This window comes from Canis lupus, chromosome 16 (assembly GCF_011100685.1).
Source record: "Canis lupus familiaris isolate Mischka breed German Shepherd chromosome 16, alternate assembly UU_Cfam_GSD_1.0, whole genome shotgun sequence".
In the NCBI taxonomy this organism is placed as follows: Eukaryota; Metazoa; Chordata; class Mammalia; order Carnivora; family Canidae; genus Canis; species Canis lupus.
In genome coordinates this window covers 58,784,809-58,802,936 of record NC_049237.1, presented here as the reverse complement: position 1 = coordinate 58,802,936, position 18,128 = coordinate 58,784,809, and the positions used below count along the sequence as shown (strand labels likewise).

General features: G+C 39.1%; 1 protein-coding gene across 1 annotated transcript in view; it reads right to left on the bottom strand.

The window, feature by feature from the left end:
• The window catches only part of CSMD1 (CUB and Sushi multiple domains 1), a 1,850,581-nt gene that overhangs the window by 521,364 nt on the left and 1,311,089 nt on the right, over positions 1-18,128 (bottom strand). The window contains exon 13 of the mRNA XM_038560546.1: positions 7,174-7,298. Coding sequence (XP_038416474.1) covers positions 7,174-7,298 — 125 coding nt within the window. The remainder of the gene's footprint in view (positions 1-7,173; positions 7,299-18,128) is intronic.

Sequence of the window (18,128 nt, the reverse complement as noted above, 5' to 3'; positions counted from 1 at the left end):
GGCGCAGTGGTTTAGCACCTCCTGAAGCCCAGGGTATGATCCTAGAGAACTGGGATGGAGTCCCACATCGGGCTCCCTGCATGGAGCCTGCTTCTCCCTCTGCCTGTGTCTCTGCCTCTGTGTGTGTGTCTCATGAATAAATAAAATATTTTTAAAATTTTTTTAAAAAATTAAATTAAATGAGAATTCATAAAATGATAGTTGAAAATATATCAAGAGGGGATGTGGACAGGGAGAAAAAAAACTGATTTCGAATGCAAATATATGCCATTTATCTATTTAATCAATGAATATTTATTAAGTACAAAACATATTTGCTTCACAGAATTTATCTTATGTAATACGATGTAATAATTTGTCTATTTATGTAAATCCAGTTCCAGGAATCCGTACTGTTCTATAGTAGCTATTTAATTAATCAAGCTCATTAGAGACAAATATTCTAATTGACTAAATTTAAATTAAGAAGGTACCTGGACATCTGAAGCATGTTCCAAACACATTAGTAATACATTAGATACTCTATTTCTTGTATGTTTTTAGGAGAAAGCACTTTTATCAGCCAGAGCTTTTATATTTATTTCCTGATTGTCAACCAAAGCAGAGAACATTATGTCATAGAGGTTAAGAGTTGCTTTTCTTAATCACAGCTGAGTTCCAAGCCTGGTTTATGCAGTTACTGGACATCTAATCTTGATGTATTTCATTCTAACGCCCTTCAGTTTGTTTAATGGGTGTAATAATCATAACTCCATCTGTGATTGCTCTAAGGATTGAAGGAAGGACACCGAGGGAGGCAGTTAGCACGTGGCCCAGTATGTTCCAGCTGTGTGTTACCCAAATGCACACTTATTGTGAGTAGGGCACAGTATCAAGCATGGGCTGTGTAGCAGAGAGAAAACAAAACCAAAATCCTTCCTTCTCAGTCCATTAACAAGTAGACACGCACCATCTAATCTAATATGTGGAGGACGTAGCAGCTTTCTAGAAAGGTCTGAGTGAGGTTTGGGGGAGTATCTGCAAAGGGCTTACTCAGGAATCTGGTGGTCATGGAATGATTCTGGAAGACATGATGTTTGAAGAAACATCCTGTGCAGGACGGACAGCCACACGGACACCTGGGGCAAGTGTCCCACATAGAAGGACAACCCATGAGAGCAAGTTAGGTCAGACTTTCCTTATATTCTAGGAAATCAAATCAACATTAGTGTTCAAGTCATTCTATGTCAACAGAATTTGAGAGTACTATAAAAATGCACAGCTTTATTATTTCCAAAAACCTAATAAGAAAGGAGAAAATGTATCTTTCACCTAAGTGGTCTTCTACTAAAAAGTATAAAACCTGGGGAGTCTAGAAGCAACAAGAGAAACTTTTCCAAATCCACTGGAATTCCAAAAAAAGTTCAAAGTCTGTATGTCTCTTTAAACCTCTGAGGTCACAGCTATCTGGTAGAATAATCAGTAAACAAAATATCACCTTAAAATGGACTTAAAATTTAATCTGGAAGAACGAAGAGTCCTCCCTCGGGTATAAGTGGCCTTTTGACTACTACTTACGAGGTCATTTCTGCATGCACAGAGAATATGGGCAGGAAGGAATAAATGGTAAAAGTTCTTGGTAAATGACAACTTAATACATGGAGGGTAATTATTAGCTAATCGAACCCAGAATATCAAGGTAATAGCTTTATCCCATGACCCCCTGGGCTCTAATTGGCTTCCATGTAACCACGGTTACAACTGCAAATACTTCACTTTTTTTTTTTTACATGCTCTTTCAACTCAGTGAGCAACTAAAAGTATTAATTCCCCGGATCAGAGTGCATTAGCATTAAAGGAAGTTCTCTCAACTAAGCCCCTGTAAATATCGATGGAATGAAATGCCAAGCTGAAACATTTTACTTAAACAATAGAACTCTGTCCTCTTCCTGTGTTTGTTTGCTGACTTTAAAAATCTACTGCCAAAGAGACTTTACATAGTTTTAAACAGCTCATAATATTTTATCCCATGAAAAATTATTATAGTTGTTTTTATATCCCTAAATGAAGCAAACGGAATTTCAAACAAACCTTCTTGTATAATTACCAAGCTATGACAGCCGTTCGCCTATTTGGTAACAGGAGGAAAAGGTAAGGTTGTCCCCATCCTCGAAGCTAATTAGCTAATGTAAGCGTTGGCTAACCACACCAGTGTCCAGATAGGAAAGATCACTTCTGACTTGCTGCAATTTATCAGACGTTTCCATCAGATAGTCCTTTCGTGGAGAAGCCATGGTGATTACCGAAGAGTTAGAGACCCTTCATGAAGATGGGAACCTTGAGAATCACTTCTTAACTCACCTATCTGAAATCTCATAATGGGTGCAAAGCTCAGACCAGGGGCATTTTACTGCATTCGATAGATGGTTGAATTTAGGACACGTTGGCTGAGATGATCAATGAGGGCTCCCTTAAAGACTCGGAATGAATCAGGAAAACCCAAACCATCATGTTCTCTTCTTACATGCTATTTATTATGGTGATAGCACAGACTGGAAAATGAACTCAGAAAATTGCACTTGGCATTTGGGACCCATCGATAGTAAGTAATCTCACTGTTTTGGGTAGTATTTGAAAAATCATTAAGGTTCATGGGATCTGTCTCCCACTACATTTTAGATATATCACAAGCTATCCTTTTTATAGAAATAGGTATAAAACCTCCCCTTTAATTTTTTAATTTTTTTTATTATAAAGATTTTAATTTATTTTTTCATGAGACACACACAGAGAGAGAGAGAGAGAGAGGCAGAGACCCAGGCAGAGGGAGAAGCAGGCTCCATGCAGGGAGTCCAACGTGGGACTTGATCCCAGGTCTCCAGGATCAGGCTCTGGGCCAAAGGCAAGTGCTAACCCGCTGAGCCACCCAGGGATCCCCTTTAATTTTTTTTTAAATCTCTGCTTAATTTTTTTTTTCAGCTCTTCTGTAATTGATGAAGCAGCCATCATTAGAAGCAAATAGAAGCCAAATTTAAGGGAGAGAATGATGACAGACCCAGAGTTCCTAAATACTGCCAGCCTGAAAAACATATAAATTGTAATGGAAGAGAGTATATTGTGGTGCCACCCAGGACACAGGGCATGACCCAGTGAACTCACTTCTTCTCTTCATATCTACAAGGGTGTTATTCCTTTCCCACTCACTGTGCTCAGGAGCTGGAGCCGTGATGTCCACAGTGAGCACTGGCCAGTGTACCTACTGGGCATGTGAGACATGGCTAGTCCAAGCTGAGATGCGCTATGAGTTTAAAATACACTGGATTTCCAAGAAATAGCATAAAAAAAGAGAGAAAGGTTATTTTTTTTTCCTTTAAATTGACTATAGGTTAAAAAAGATAATTGGGGAATATTGTGTGAAATAAAATGTTATTAAAATTAGTTTCACCTGTTTCACTTTTGCTTTTTTACTGGTTTTTAATCTGGCTACTAGATTTTTTTAAAGATATTTTTTAATTACATATATGGCTTGCATTTTACGTCTAGTGGAGAGCACAAATCTAGAGGCACCTCTAAGCAATCCTCCATAGGGTCAGCCCACAAATGCACTCATGCATTTGGCCATTCAGCTGTGTGAGTCATTGATTACATCATGACACATGGTGATTGCCTGATGTGGTATAAGGCTCTGCTTCCCAGACTAGAGGAATGTATGTTCCTGCTGGCTTTGTACAAGGAAGCCAATCCTCTTGCTTGAGGACCATGTGGCTAGGAGGTGAGTACAGGGTGGAGAAGGGGAATGGGCAGGTTTCTTATTTAACCATGATGCTCACAGATAACTCTTTTTCAGTCAGAGACTGGGGTACTCCTGTACATACCACTCTAGCTTTTTTTTTATCCATATTGCTTATAGCTAAAGCTCAGCACTGAACAAAATATGCCGCCAACAGATAAGAGAGAAGGCTGAATGATCACCAGCTACCCTCTCACTCATGGCAAGCTGCAGGTGATATAGGGAAGAAGAAAAGGGAAAGGGAAAGGGAAAGGGGAAGGGGAAGGGGGGAAAAAGGAAAGGGAAGGACCCCCCTCCCTCCCTCCCACCGCCCTTCCCCTCGCCTCCCCTCCTTCCGCTAAAGGAAAAGGAATCCGAAAAAAATGCCCTCAAAGAACAAGAAAGAAAGAAAGAAAGAAAGAAAGAAAGAAAGAAAGAAAGAAAGAAAGAAAGAAAATGTTGTATCTCTTCAGGGAGTCATTCTTCCTCTCCTTCTTGAGGAAGGGCACCCCCTTTGCAGAGACTGCTATTTCCCTTAATATCTATTTCCCCTTTTTCTTCCATGGAAATAGAATCATTTGCTGTATATTTGGCTGCCTGGACTCAAAATTATATTTCAAAGTCTCACAACCAGGTTAGAATATTTGGCTGGAATTTGACCGGTGGTACCGAGCAGAAATGCACGTGATGTTTCCCGGGCCCCATCCTTAGGACACCCCTGCTGGCCTCTCCCTACGTTCCTCTAACCCCCTGCATCCTGGTACCTGGGATATTGGACAGCACCTTGGCCTGCGGCCGCCAGGCTGACAAGGTGAGTCTTGAGGCTGCGTCCATCCCTGGGACAGCTCTATTCTGGTCCTGTCCTGCCTGACTCCTACCTTCTTCACGAGAGATGATCACATTTCCATTTGGTTCAAGCTCCTTTTGAGTTATTTTTGTCACCTAACCTTTATCACCTAATTCTAAATAGTGTATCTCAAATTCTCCTCTTTACAACATTTCAAGACTTTCTATTTATTTTTTTTTGTTTAATATTTTACACTCCAAGTGTACTAAAATAGGTATTTCTTTAAAATGTTAAGTTTTGGGATCACTGGGTGGCGCAGCGGTTTGGTGCCTGCCTTTGGCCCAGGGCGCGATCCTGGAGACCCGGGATCGAATCCCATATCAGGCTCCCGGTGCATGGAGCCTGCTTCTCCCTCTGCCTGTGTCTCTGCCTCTCTCTCTCTCTCTGTGTGACTATCATAAATAAATAAAAAACTAAAAAAAAATAAAATGTTAAGTTTTAAAACAAATATTTGTTATTGTCCCCTGGACACATTCTGTTCTGGTTAAGGTATACAAGGTTTGATAACATACATCCTTCATGGAAATGGCTTCTTAGGAATTACTTCCAGCGACTATCGCGCATGATTTCAGAAAGTTAAAAACTAACTGGACAAGAACTCAATTGAACAAGCACTAAAGGATTACTCCACAAAAAATTAAGGAAAAACCATTGAGTCGTCAGGTGGGAGGAGAAAAGAGGGGACGATAGAGGTGCATACTCTTCCCTTCTGGGTATGAGAGCAGTGGGTGTTGGAGAGCGATGGGATTCTCATGGGAAACAAGCCAGGGGCACTACACAACAAGGATCCCGCAGGAGAGCCTTTCTCTTCTAACATACCTTTCAGTAGGATGTGAGAATCTGTAGGGACAGGAAGTTAAAAGGCTCCCCGTGCAATTACCTCTGAGAGTGAGGTGTTTGGAGATGGAGGATGGAGAAGGCTTCCCCCAGCCCGCAGCCCAGGTCGGGCCCCCCCGCCGCCCCGTCTGCTAGGAGGTGAGAGCCTCTGAGTGATACCAATTCAGGTTGTATTCATTGGGGTGGGGGTGCGGCAGATTCCTGACAGAGCGTTTTGAGCTTAGATTTGGGGCAAACAAAGAAAAAGTTATGGATTAAGAAATAAGAATCAAATAATAGTCTACACGCATATTTCCTTTATGTTGCTCCAAAATATCAATTTAAAATGAGTGCATATTTCCTAGTTTTGCTTAGTTTGGGCTTTTAAAATAATGACATGTTTCTGGTATAGAAGAGCAAGGAAAACGTTAAAGAATAAAAGCATTTTCCCCCCTTAGGGGAAAAAAAATGATACAGGTGAATTAGTCCTCATTTATTTCTAAGAACATTAAACATTACCATCCCCTGGTAGGAACATGACTCTTGTGGTCATTCCTTTGCAAGCCAGGTACTGTCACTTTAGTATTAGACAAAGGAGCCTAGAGACAAAGTACAGAAGGGCGCAGCGTTCACATTCCCTAGACCAGAGAGATTGGTCTTAGGTGCACCTGTAAGAAGCGTGGGAAGGAGCGTCCTGAGGCCAGGACACGCTCTGTCCTCAGAGTCATGCACATGCCACAATGGTGCACTTCCCACAGGTTACAGAACTTCAAGCAGTTATAGGTAAAGGGTACAACAGAGCAAATCCTGCAACACAGTCTTTTATCTTAGATTAGCTAGCAACGTGTCTGCTAACTACTTGATTTCACAGGATATATCTGACATTGTTTAAAATTCATAAAATACGAATCCTAAAAAGGCTATAAGGAGGTATAAGATATTCTTCTATGTAACTTCCCTTTTTATTCCTTGGTCAACTTTGTGCTTTTGTTCCCTCCTTCCTTTAAAAGTGCCGATTTGCATAAATTATTTTATGGCATAATTTTTTATGGGGAAAAAAAACCTAGTTTTCCTTCAGATTTTATTAATTTTCCATATTAAAACCAGTTTTCTGTTGGTTTTACTGTGGTTTGTATAATTCTGGTAGGACTGTTCATATACTTCCTGGCAGTGACAAATCAACACTTTGACAGCTTTAAAGAAGGAGATGATGATACATTATTGTGTTCTACTACGTCAGACATTAGTTTAAGACCATTTATCAGTGAAATATTAACTCAGGATATTGCTAACAAACTCCCTTTATCACTGGTATCATCAAAACCCAAGAATTAACCTCACTGCCATTGAAAGGTGAGCATTTTTAGATTTGCAGGGGCGTGCATAAAACTTGCCAAAGAATCCGGTTATGTAACCTATTTTCATAATATGCAAACTGTGTATATATATAGATGAGTGCCAAGTTGTACTGAGTAAGTGTGTATGCATGCATTTGAATGATTAGATTTGCTCACCTGGTTCCTGAAATTTAAAAACCACTAATATCCTGGGAAATGCTTGCTTCCTAACCAATTTCAAAGACCTATTTCTTTCCCACCCACCTCACTAGGGAAATGTGCATCCTTACCCTCCTTGTTCTGCTTTGTCTGTACACAGCACACACAGTGTTGCTTTGCACTTCACTCTCACTGTGCATTCACAAAACATGCCAACCGTGATGGAAGACAGAACCGGGGTGACGACATCATGGCATGCACCTTACCTCGGCAAATGGGCCGATGGTCGCTCCACGCAGCCAGTGTCTCTGTGACTCTCTGACAGGTTATGCTCTTGGATCCCTGGAGCACATAATTGTCCTCACAGGAGAACTGCACATTTGCACCAACCCTAAGCAATTGATAAACAAAAACAAAACAAAACAAAAAAACAAATTAATCTCGGAAATCTTCTTAAAAAAAAAAAATCAGCCCGTGCGGTTGGTGTATTATGCCATCCAATCATTATCATACTTCAAGCAATCCACTTGAGATTATTCGTAGATATAGCCCTGTAATTTAGTACAGGTTAGTCTGAAGACTTGGGTTCAAATTTCTGTTGTGCCAACTCCATAGCTAAATAAATCTATGGACTTTAATTTCTTATCTCTATAATAGACAAAATGACAAAGGTGACCTGACTTGATACCGTAGCCTAGGTGAGAATATGTGTGAGAAGCAATTGTATGCCCTAAAAATAAAACAACATTGCAGTCATCCCTGTGAATGAATATCTACAGAAACAAGGATTGAAACAGTCCAGGTTAAGAAAACATCTGAGTACGTAGAAAGGCAAGTACTGCGTGGCACCACTTACATAAAGGACCTAAAATAAAATAATCAAACTCACGAGGGGCTTGGGCAGTCAAGGTGGGGTGTTATTAATCCACTGGCATGAAGGCTTTCTTAAGTAAGATCAGATGTACAACATCGAGCCTCGAGGCAACAGTAACGTGTACTTATCATTGGCTAAGATGATAGACCTCATGTGTTTCATCACAATAAAATAAACTAAAAATCCTCACAAGGAAGAGGAGGAGGCGAGAAAATGTCTCAGTAAAGAATCCATGTTACTATCACAAACATTATATTCAGGAGGCCACGGATGTGATATTTCGGAAATATATCTTACAAGAAAAGAATCATTTATTTTAGAATAAAAAAAAAAAAAAAAAAGCAATGCATCCAACCTAAAGTTGGTTGACACATTGTTTTGTCTCCAGAGCTACATCTGTGAACCCGAAGCTCTAAGGTTGAAAGCCTAACAAGATGTTGTTGCAGAACAACTATTCAACAGGTGCATAACAAGGGCGCGAGGCCCCCGTGGTCTGAACACACCCCATAACTTCCTCTGAGCCACCTGTCTGGCGTGGAGCTGAGTGCAGTGTTGTTCTAGTATCGGATGAGCCTATTGCTTCACCAGGGAATTCTCCGTATGTTTTTCATTTGATAGACCCTCAGGTGGATATTGACAAAAAAAAGGGAATTCAACAGTTAATAACAGATGAAAGAGCGAGGGAAAAATAAACTAATGAATTCCATTGCTGCTTATCGAAAACATGTCATCTATCATCTTAGAGTGAATATTACTCAAGTGTTATTATGTCAGAATTTCCCACACTTCTAAACAACACTCTGGGGATGGTCATGCACGTCTGCAAAAATCAACAAGTCAGGATCAGAACAACTTGACAAATTCTGGATTAAACAAGAGTTACCATCTTTCTTTTCTAAAGAGGCTTCTGAGCATATCAAGTTAAATAAGCATGGGCAGCCCTGGTGGCCCAGCGGTTTAGCACCGCCTTCGGCCCAGGGTGTGATCCTGGAGACCCGGGATCGAGTTCCACATCGGGCTCCCTGCATGGAGCCTGCTTCTCCCTCTGCCTGTCTCTGCCTCTCTCTCTTTCTGTGTCTCTCATGAATAAATAAATAAAATCTTTTAAAAAATTAAATAAGCAAAAAATATATTTTTCTTATTCAAGAGAATGTGCAAGTAGGTAAAAATTTCCAAGCTCATATATCCAGGATGCCCCTTTCACCAACTATCCAGAGCAACTATAACTTTATGGAACTAATTTTGAGAAACACTGTATTGTAAGTACATAACACATATTATTCTGAAATTAGAAAGTGTGATAACCAAAATATAGACCTAATTCTCATTTTCATTGTATTATTTTAAACAGCCGTACATTTTCTATAGACTCTGCTCATTGGTGTTTGTTTAAACCTATGGAGCCGCATTGAATAAATGAAATAAATCTAAAAATTCTGTTATGAAAGCAACTGTTATTTCTCTATGTTTGGCTCCATCTTTACTTCTTTCTATTTAGCAAAATCTCATTTTTCACATATTTTGTCACTCTTTTAATACATTTCTATTGAACATGTACTACGTGCTACTTCACTCTAGGTATCAAAGATGCAAAAGTTAATAAAAGTTAACATTTTCAAGGTCTCAATCTAATCTAAGTTTTCCGGAGAAGACTTAGAAGAAAATTCCAGAAAAAAAGTTATTAATACCTTCCCACTGACAGATAAATTTAGAAAACTTTAACTATGTTGTACAAACTTTGGCAATTGCTAGTAGTTGGAAAGTGTTAAGAAACAACAGAAAACTGATTTCGTGTAAGACCAAGATACACAGTACTCAGATAATAAATACTTAAATGGCAAAATTTAAGCTAAGCAATTAAAGTAGCATACTTTTGTGTTTTAAATAGAACAGGGAAAATATATGTTTCACTTCTCTAATGCTTAGCTCTTCTGAAAAAGCTCATCACTCAACTTTCTGATTCCAAAGACATTTGTCACCTTCTACTTGACTTTACCTACCACGATTTGAAGAGTCTTTTGAGGTGAATGAATTATTTCTAAATATGACTCAGTTTTAACGTGAACTTTTTCCAGATTCAATTCCCCTAAATAATGGCTGTGTGCTTATTTAATATTGGTATCATTACTATATCTGATTTAAAAAAAAAAAAAAAAGCTTAAAAAAAAAAAAAACCAAACAAACACCCGAAGTGACTTAAAGTTTAAAGCAGAATCCAAAATAAGATGCGGGCTTAGTTGTGACAACTAACTGTCCATGAATTCCCAGAGCTATAAGAAGCTGTTCCATCTAGATTGATCCTGCATCTTTCCTCAACCCATACTGGTTGACATCTATTGAATCTACTGAGGTAACCAATTTCTCCATTTAGAGTTTTCTAAATCAATAGATACATCAATAGATGGAGATGACAGATAGGGAGCCTGCCTCTTTGTTTAAAACAGAACTCCAAGCTGTAGCGGTGAAGCACAACAGGAAGTGCTAGGGGAGACGTGAAAGGAGGCTGTGTCATGGGTGGACCATGCACTGGACCAAGAAGTTGGGGTGAGGGGTTGGAAGAAGACAGGACCCTTCCCTATGGCCTGTGGGGACCCCAGAGTCATCCCAGGTGTGTTCTCATGGTCCAGCTGCGACCTCACAGAGGACTCTCTGGGTTTTATGGCACAGCCTCTCCAGGGAAGTGTGGCAGTGTGGCCAGCTTAGCTAGGCCTGAGAGGTGGGGCCCCTGGATTCAGGGCTCACCCCCAGGGCTCACCCTTGCAGGCTGGCTGCGGAAGCCATAGTTCTAGAGGTCATTCCTCAGCCAGAAGGAGGGTATGTGTCCTGCCAGAGCCTTGGGGGAGCCAGTAGTGGTAATCCCTGGGGCATGGAGGAGGCGGACAAGTCGTTGTGCCCTCCCCACCTTTGCCGAGTAGGCCTTTCCTGCAGCCCTGGAATCGAACACCGTAAAAGCAGGGAGAAGGGAGTAAGGAAATGACTTGAACCCTAATGAACTGGCAATTCATTGATGTTCACAACTTCAAGGATGAATATATAAAATTTTCTGACTCAGACAAAATGGAGATTTGGAAAAAAATAATTGTGGTATAAATAAAATTACATTTTATACATCTGAATTCATGAGCCTATAATTCAATCCCCCATACACTTTTTAGTTAACTTTGTAAATAGTACAATATCCTTATCATATGTGGATCTCTCCATCTCGTCTTTCATTTTGCTCTCTTCCCCTTTCTATGTACTGTATTTATTTACCATTTATTTATTATTTATTTATTTATTTATTTATCTATTTTACCCATTAAAAAATTGTTTACTTCCCATAAATAAAATTAGTTCTTCCAGTGGTTTCTGGAGAAAAATGCTAAGACGTTTCCTGAAAACTACATTAAAATGATTTGCTGTTATTTCCTAACTTTGGATAAAAGGGGAAAAAATTACATTTGATCCAAGGAAAGAAATGAGAGGAAAATTATCCGGAGCACTTCTAATGTCCTTCAACATCTTTAGAATATTAGACTCAAGTCCCAACCCTGGACATAAATACCCCCAGTGCCTTAAAAAGTGTCTGGCACACCATAGGCACTCAATAAATATATGTTGAACAAATGAATAAAGAAAAGCCACTTTCCTGAGGCCATGGATGTCAATCTGTCAGTAGAATAGGACTGAGAAATAATGCGAGCAAAGCAATGTGTCTGCTCTTCACCCGCTTCTACTGGCCTTCATTCTGTCTAGCCCACAATCGCTTACGGTCAGCCTTTCAGGCTCTGAGCGCTGTGCAAGTCATAAGGATGCACTGATGAGCTGCTGGGGGCAGAGATACTTCGTCAAACAATCGCGGCACAATGAGTTAATAAATAAATCTGAACGGCTATGGGAAAGCAACACTAAAGTTTTGCCTTTAGTGAAAAGGTAAAAAAAGGTTACAGCCAGAGAAAGAGAGATCCACAGAATTCATTTACTGTTTATTTGTTCCCAAAACGAATGTATGTGTTCTGAATCAAACCCCCCTACACTTCTCAGAAAACCCTGTTGGTTTCAAAGTTGATGGTTTGTTCCAGGAATTGAAGATAGCCAGGTTTGTCCACAATGGTGTCTTCCAACTGCTGTTCTGAAAGCCACAGAAGGTGCCCCATGCCCTTCAGGCCCAGAGTTTCTCCCCCCATAGATGCACAACTTTGGCTTCCTGTCCTTCATCCTCTGCTCTCTCTTGGATGAGGAACCTAGTTCTTTTACTCCCTCCTTATAGATTTCATTTGAGAAATACTAATCTAAAACATACAAGTCCAGAAGACGTGAGGCTGGGCAAACAGGCCACCCAGACAGGGCAAGTATCAGGAACAAGAGTCCCTGGGGGAATACCTCATGCTTTATTAGCCTTGAAATCTCTCCCAGGCCCTACTTGAAATCTCTCCCAGGCCCTAGCCTGAGCTTATACTATCTCTGAAAGAAATAACTACACAATGGCCAAGAGACACAGATGTGATTCAGGTCATCTTGGTAGTGTCCATGAAGCCAATGCATCTGAAGCTGTAGGGAGCAAAAACTCAACAGCCTCAGGAAGAAATCCACCTCCGCATCCATCCTGCAGGCATTTGCCTCCATCTCAAAATAAATTTAGATAAGCTCATGGGTTTTCCAATAAATGAGTCCTTCCTCTACTCTGAAAGGACGTTGGATACTTAACTGGATGCTTTCCTTTAACTGAGAGAAGTGGCCCTCATACAGGAGACTGAAAGCCTGCAAGGACCATCGTGCATACCCAGACACCTGTGCTTAACACACCATCGAAGTGCACGGTTTGCCCAGTGACACAGACTATGCATCGTCAGTGAGATAAATGCACAGCTGCTGTGAATATTGGAACGCCTTTAATACCCTTGGATTTTCAAACATAATGTATCATTTCTGGGTCATTTTTTTTTCTTTCTATAGAGACAATTTTTAGACTCATCTCTTCAAACCTTAAGGCAATTTAGCACCACTAAAAATGCATTACAGAGTAGATGGATCTCTCTAGCCTAAGGAAAAAACAGAAACTAATATTTCATATCATTTTTAGAGGCTGTATGGTAACAATAGTGCAACAAAGACCCCTAACAATGACTAGAATATAAGGCACTTTGAGAGGATGAGCAACAATAATGCTGTGATGGGGGCTTCAATTGGCCAGTGATCTTCAAACTGTGACTAGCCTTCAGAAGCACAGTATTTAGAAAAAAGTGTGAATTTTCCCATGAGGCAATTGAAGTCTTCCAAGCATGTTATAAGTTCGTAGAAATCTGCCATTTGCCCAACAACAGGACTTCCTGTCTGACAAAGTAGAAGCATTAAATCTTCCTCTTCATCATCCACCAACTTGTTCCTACAAAAGCAGAAGCCGGGCCCGCACAATTACGAAGGATGCATTTTGGGAAGGAACAGGAAGGAAGTGGAAAAGGGACCTGAAGCTGCAGGAGAAGCTGGTCACATCAGTGACAGAGCTTTCTCCTGTTGCCTTTGCCTCTGTCTCCTAGTGAGCTCAGAGGCAGGAGGTCCTCTCCAATCAGGGGCCAGATAATCTCCATTAGCCCTTCTCTTGTGATCTTGGGAAAACAAGCTTGATAATACCTAAAAACTTCAGAAAGCTCAATGGTGCCTACATATTTACCTCTAGATTCATGTTTGCCCCTGGTTTCTGGTATCCAATAGTATTCCAACACGGTATCCCTGGAATTCCAGCTCACTAACGGAAGCTGCTCACAGGCCTTGCTTCTTTACTTTTTTCCCTAGAACATTATTTGATGGAGGCCATGATTGGGCAATATTTTGCAGTGGGGAATCAAGCTAGCAACCCTTGTTTCTTCTGGCTTTTGCAGACATATAGATGCTGTTGAAGACAAGGTATTCCAAGCAGCTTCTAATAATGAGGTTTCCACAAGCTTTTTTACACAATGTTTATAATCTCTGATGCTTGTTTTGAAGTATAAGTATTTCTGATTGGTTATGCCCCACCCCCATGCCTCTAATAACTTACTGTGGATGACATACACTGGGCCCAATGATTATCAACTTTGCCCATCGAAGTCACCTGGGCAATTATAAAAATCCTAATATTGAGATATCTAGAGTAATTAAATTCATAAACACAGAAAGTGGTTTCCTAGGAGATGTGGCAATGGGGGATGAGAATTTACTGCTTTGCTCTGGAAGATAAAATAGCTCTGGAGATAGACAGTGGGGATGATTCTACAACAATGTGAACATGCTTAATGTCTCTGAACTGTACACTTAGAAATGGTCAAGATGGTAAATTTTATGCTAAATATGTCTTACTGCAACTAAGAATTTAAAAGATAATCCAAATGCTCAGGCCATATTCTTGACCAATTAAATCAGACTCTCTGGGGGAAGTTAGAGCACAGCTAATGGCAGCTGTCCATCTAGCAGTGATCAATGAACACTAAACCTCCATCCATTCTTCCCATGGACACATTACTTGATGGAGGTGCATTGGGCAAGGAAGCAAGTGATCAGAGATCCTGAAGACTTTTTAAGTGAATTGGAAACTTTAGGGAGCAGGGGAATGGCCCCAAATAAATGCACTGGTTAATTATCTAGGGTTCACTACATTAATATTCATCTTAAAGTTGGCAATTCTTTTGTGTATCAGTGATGATGATCTCACAGCACTGATCTCACACCTTCTTTCAGCCTGGAGGTTGTTGGTGTCGCCCTTCAGTAGCATCATAGAAATTCTGTAGAATCCTATTCCATCCATAAGAGACCAAGGCAAAAGTATGACTGGGAGACACAGTTTTGGCACTCTAACGGACTTCAGAAATTGTCAAATCTTCTATTTCTACTCCTTCTCTTACATATGGGGAAACCAATAAACAGAGAAATAAACTGCATTACAACAGGTCATTGCAGACACCACTAGTATTCACATAGTCCTTAAAAAGCCATTTATGTTGGCGAAGAAAAAGTGGGCTAATAAGGTCATCCACTATCTTTCGCATTTTGACACTAAAAAATTAAGGTGTGCTTAAATAACCATGATCTATTGTCCCAAAAAACTACTTAAATGGTAGTATTGTTTTGATGAAAAAAAAAAATTTACTATTAGAAGTATTGGAAAGACTATGGAAGAAAGAGGAGAATGTTCCATCCATGAGTTCTATTTGGTGGATTCTTTTTTTTAACTTGAATTTTTTATTGGAAACAGCTTCAGCCAGATAAATGAGACCTGAAACATTTATAATGTGCCCTTTTTCAAAGGCACATTATGGTTACAAATAGTGTGGACGGAAAATATCGGTTGTGATATTTCTTTAAGTAGTTTTTAAAAATACTGTCAATGCTCTCTGAAGGAAAAGTAATCATTTGAAAATATTTTTCGTGGACAACAGTCTCTTAGTAACCGTGAATCTTATGGAAAGAATGAGATGCCCGCATTCAGCAAAAAAGCATAAAAATAAATGATGCTCCTCCAATATTCAAATTTTATATGTTTTATATGCTGGTTTATATGCCATTAGTGTAATTCTTTATATTTTCACGTAACAAAACACAGGTGGCTCTGGTGTCACTGAAATTGACCTATGATCGAGAAATATTAAAGCTTGTTGCACCAGCATTTTAAAACTATAAAGTTATCAGTAGTAAGAAATGCCAAAGGAAAAAAAATAAAAGAAAATAATGCAAATTATTGGTGTGTTATAAGAAAATGAACAGGGCTGAATGTGGAAGTTAGAAGAAGTGAGTGACACTTTATCCAGGGACTTGGGTTATGGAATTTTTTTCCTGCTTCTCCTTGATTATATAATTGCATTTTATATGTCCCAGTTTCTCCTTTCATTGGATGACAGATAATTCCAGTTGATACCCCTTAACTCCATAGAGTATATAAATGTGAGATCCCTTGAAAGAAAAAGGGCCAAGATATAAGAACAAATGGTATTAACTTGAATAGTGATCTATAAAAATCAATAATATAAATTAAATATTTGTTTATTAAATCAGAAGTATCACTCTTCCAACACCCAAATTCCTTTTTTGAGCATAGATTGTATTTTAAGAAAAGTTGATCATCTCTCTGGCTAATGGAAGTTAATTTAATGGGTTTATTTGGGTTCTAATTAGGCTGTGATCACATACCCTAGCAACAGTCTTGTTAGTTTCAATTTAATCCAATTCAACATGAAAACATATCTACCATATGTTGGGCCCAGTAATAAGAAATCTAATCAATCATCCTGTCCTGTCCTCTTTCCTTTGACCTCATAATCCAACATGATATAAACATATATCTAATGTGATAGACACATAAATATGTGACATACATAGTTGTGCTGAAGATGTTGAAATAATGGCCTGAAGCAAGGTGGGAGTAAGGACTCCTTGCCCTACAAATGGAAGCCAACTGTGTGGGTGGGGAAAGGCAGAGACAATTAGAAATAATATTCTGTCTTACAAAAAAATATATCCTACAGAGAACCACAGAGCATGTGTCGGTGCCCCCCACCCCCCCCCCATTTTGCTTCTTCAAGCTCCTCATGCTTTTTATTAGCTTGCCCTTCTCTACCTGTGGGGTATCTGTCACCTGAGAACAATTTTCACTGGTGGTGAGGTATGGAAGGAGGGAAAACCATAATTGATGAAGAATATGGCTAAGAATTAAAAATGTAACACAGAGCCCTGAGGGTAGCGGTGGCCTTCTGAAGAGAAGGGACTTTTAGGACAGGTAGCACCACTTGTATAGATTTAGGATCAGCATTAAATGCAGTTCTGCAACGGAGGGTAGTGAGAGATGCACATACAAAAGAAAAGGAAGGAGAGCCATGGAAGAGAATGGAAACCCTTGTTTTTCAGAAACCAGGGAGGTCCCTAAATTTAATTTCAGCATCTATTAAATGTAATAAAGAATTTTATAATTAATAGATCTTAATATTAGAAATATATAAAGCACCTATAATGTGTAGCAAAAATGTAAAATATATCTATATAAACATATATCATATGCAATGTTTATACAACATACATAGAACCTATAACATGAGGCTCTCTATGTAATATTTATATAACATATATAAAGAACCTATTACACCCGTGATGTGTAGCATGGTTGCTGCTAGTCTACACAGATCCTTTGTGCAAAATTACAATAGGACATTCACTCTTAGTTGTCAAGTGGAACCAAGTACCCCTTCTGCTGAGAGTAGAGAACCCGAGACTAAGGTGCATGGCTTGGAATGCTGAGCTCAAGGTTAGGTTTGAACCACATCTTAAATCCTCACATGGCTAGCTGGTGGTGTCCACAAACCGCACATCCTATTTAGTGGTCCTGCATGACAGGTGTGCAAACATTTAGTCACTATAATTTTCCTTATTAAAAATCCTTTGAGGTCAACAGGGGCTTTGGAGTCAATAAGATCTGGTTTCAAACCCCAGCTATAACCATGACTATATAGAGTATCTTGGCATGTTAATATTCTGAATTTCGATAGCTAAATTTGCAAAAATTGGGATAATTACATCTACCAATCCTACTAGCATAGGAAATAGATGGATAATAGATGTTAGTATTCATCCATAAATTCTCCATCCCTACTCTAGTTCCATCCCTTACATATTGAATTTTTCTATCAATTGTTTCATAAGTATTCAGTTCTTATCAATATACTTTGTCTTTTAGAGAGTGGTCAGGGGTAATAAAAATGTCAGAAAATTATCCCTAAAATGATTTGAATTCAAGTAAGAAAACTTCGAGTTTTAGGCTTCTTTTAGTTAGAATTCTTTATAGATAATACTGGATTATCTATTGCCTATGGAAAGAAAGATTTCCATAGAAACAAAAATAATAGTATAAATAAAATCAGATGAGGAATATTTTACCAACCTAATAAAGCGAACATTTTTTAAACAGAAACAGCCCCAAATTACATATAATTACAGTGCTAACTACAAATGAATTCCATCCACTCTTCTTGACAATGTTGGTCATTAGTTTGGATTATATGTTAGTCATTAGTTTTGATTACATGAATTTAGAAAGAACTGAATTGCCTTTCATTAAAAACAGTCTCAAAAAGACTTTAAACAATCAAGAATATCCTCCCTCTTTTTAAAACACCAGCATTTATAGTCAGTTTATTATATGCTGGACCCATGACACGTGGTCATAAGGCAATTTTACATGGTTGTGATCTTCCAGTTTGCATATGAAGACACATAGATTCTATTATTACCTGGATGGAAGCAGTCAACGAATAAGGATTTTATACTTTGGTTGCTCAGGATCACTAGTCAGTACCAAACTACTAGTAGTTTGACCACTGGATTTTAATTTAGTAGAAATATAGA